Here is a 2,518-nt window from a genome sequence, read left to right as displayed (position 1 = left end):
ATAAAATCCACTTCTGCGGTATTACTCATATCTTGGCTAGAGTAAAGTGTGTGTCAGTCTGTTCCTCCTGGATAGGGGTCCTGAAGCTGTTTCCCCCTACGAGAAGCAAAGAAGGAAAAAGCAGTGAGGAGGTATGTCTAATCCTTCAAGGAAGTAAGCTTTACTGAGCCCAAAGTGGTACTCACAACAAGGTTTGGGAGTGTTAGGCCATCTCCAAGCCTTTCGAAGCAGGTACAAGGCTAGCAGAACAGTCAAAGGAGCCAGCAGGCCCAGGCCCAGGCCTAGGCCTAGGATAACAGCAAATGCAGGGCCTATGAAGAGAGTGAACTGAGTGAACTCACTCATCCTCAAATTCTCTCCCCTATCTTCCATTGGGCCAGGGTCCCTTACCCTCAGGAGCCAAGACAGGTGTAGAGGGCAACTGAGAAGTCCTGGGCCAGGCTGTGGTGGATGGGACAGTGGTTGGTCTGAATGTAGTGTGCTGGGTCTCCCAGAACAGTGTGGCCAGGTTTCTGTCCTCACAGACTGTGTCCATGCTGTTACTGGCTGGGTGTCGGGTCTGCTTTCCAGATAAGGTACAACTGTAGGATGAGGGTCCATTAGCTAGAGACAGTGGTGGAAGTTGCACTGGGCCATCTTCCATTCTGCCAAGACTTCCACCCACAAGACACAAACTTATCTCTACTTTTGAGTTTACCTTGTTTTCATCCCTGGCCTGCTCCTAGCTGGGGTTCTACACTTTCAAACCCCCACTCCATCTGCAGGGATCCCTTGCACAGTAGAGCCTGTGTTGGTGTTGGTGATGTCAGAAGATTACCCCAGCCTGTGGATTTCTGCTCCTTTATCTAGTCCACCACAGTCATCTAGATAGCACCTCTTAAAAACCTTTCTTGTTCTATTCCCTCCATACTCCAAGTCCTCAGTGTCCTAGCCAGCCATAATACTCACTTGGTCCAGGGCTTGCAGGCCTGGTTGTTGCCTGGAGAAAAGTGGCCAGGAGGGCAGGGAACACAGTCTGCAGCAAAGATATAAGTCAGCTTTTGATGGTATTAGATGGACCCTGGATGTGGAGGCTGTTGGAGGTGGGGCCTAAAGGGAGGGTTAATGGTCATTCCCTGGTGCAAACAGATGCAAAGCTTGGCCTCTTTGAGTTCCTTCCTTCCCACATGCCTCTCACTGGCACTGACCAGAAGGCTGACCCTGAGTCCAAGTCTTGGCATGACCCACTGGAAGAGGGGCTTTCAAGACAAGACTACTAGTTAGAGATACCAGGAAGTAACAATACATGAAGTGAGAACAAGACTCACTTATACAATTAACAGGATCCTTGATTCAAGAGGACCAGTATACAAGAATCCCTTGGACAGACACGCACCTGCCTGGTATAGGGGCCACCCTGAGGCTCACCAACTCCAAGCTTGTGGCCGCTGTCTTGCCGGGGTTGGGTGCCTGGTCTACACTGGCAGACAGTATCCTGAGTAGGTGTGCAATTCTGCTTGAGTTCACTTCCACTTCCTAGGGAAGATAAGAGACTGTGAATGAGGCTTACCCAGCCCTGACCTATGGACTAGAGCAAAATGGACTTGTTCTCAGTGGCACAGGAGCCAAGCTGAAGCTGAAGTAACTGTTAGCCTGGCTTTGGCCTTTCCTCTAAGAACTTCTTCCTGGCTACTGTGTTCCTCCTGGTCATGTAGCTCTGGAAAAAACTACTGAGTGGGCACAGGGTGGCTGTGACCTCCCTTTTCCATCCTCCCCCAACCTGTCTCCAGCCCATAGCATCTGAGTCAGAATCCTCAGATAGCCCCACCACCTCCACACTTGGGCCTTACTTACTAGAACAGCTTGGGCAAGGCCACATGGCCAACATATGGCTCTGGCCTGAACTTTCACCCCGGAGGAAATGCCCTAGCTATTAAGGACCTCTTAGTGAACAGGATTAATCATGACCTGAAGTTATTTTTGCAATCATATAGGAAATAGAGACACCCATTGTAGCTGCTCCCTTGCAGACTAGACAGTGAGGGTTGAGAATAGGAAGAACTCACGATGGTTGCACTGTGTACACTGCTTGCAGGTATCATAATTGACAGCCTCATTGTAGAAGCCAGGTTCACATGGATGGCATATAGTATCCCTTGTATGATCACAGCGGCTCACCATACCACTGCCTGTAGTGAAGCCCAGAAAGTCACACAGGTCAGCTAAGCCCAGGACTGTGGATACACAGTACTGTGGCTCTCCCAGTACTAGCCTCTAGACTTTGTCACATTTGTGACAATGATCTCTGACTTTTACCCCTACATATTTTGTACCCGTGTCTCCATCACTGTGCCCCAAGAGTCATCCCTCCCCCACCCTGCCACTACATCCCAAAGCCAGGCTACTCACCTGGCTGGCACTCACGACAGCACTTGTGACCATTGGGGTAGGTATCTTTAACACAGTTGAGCCTCGCTGTAACTCCAAGTGTGAGTCCCAGGAGCAGAAGTGCTGTGGGCTGCTGAACCCACACATACAT

General features: G+C 50.2%; 1 protein-coding gene across 1 annotated transcript; it reads right to left on the bottom strand.

Moving 5' to 3' along the window:
* Positions 1–2,518, bottom strand: TNFRSF4 (TNF receptor superfamily member 4; the record flags this gene model as incomplete). Its single annotated transcript, XM_080921790.1, has 7 exons — positions 1–96; positions 186–311; positions 391–581; positions 949–1,015; positions 1,408–1,515; positions 2,046–2,164; positions 2,385–2,518. The coding sequence occupies 7 exons, from the start codon at positions 2,516–2,518 to the stop codon at positions 26–28; spliced, it is 816 nt and encodes a 271-aa protein (XP_080777916.1). The 3' UTR covers positions 1–25.

This window comes from Micromys minutus (assembly GCF_963924665.1).
Source record: "Micromys minutus genome assembly, chromosome: 9".
Taxonomy (NCBI): Eukaryota; Metazoa; Chordata; class Mammalia; order Rodentia; family Muridae; genus Micromys; species Micromys minutus.
Note: the sequence above shows the minus strand (reverse complement) of the source record. Positions and strands in the feature narration are given on the sequence as shown.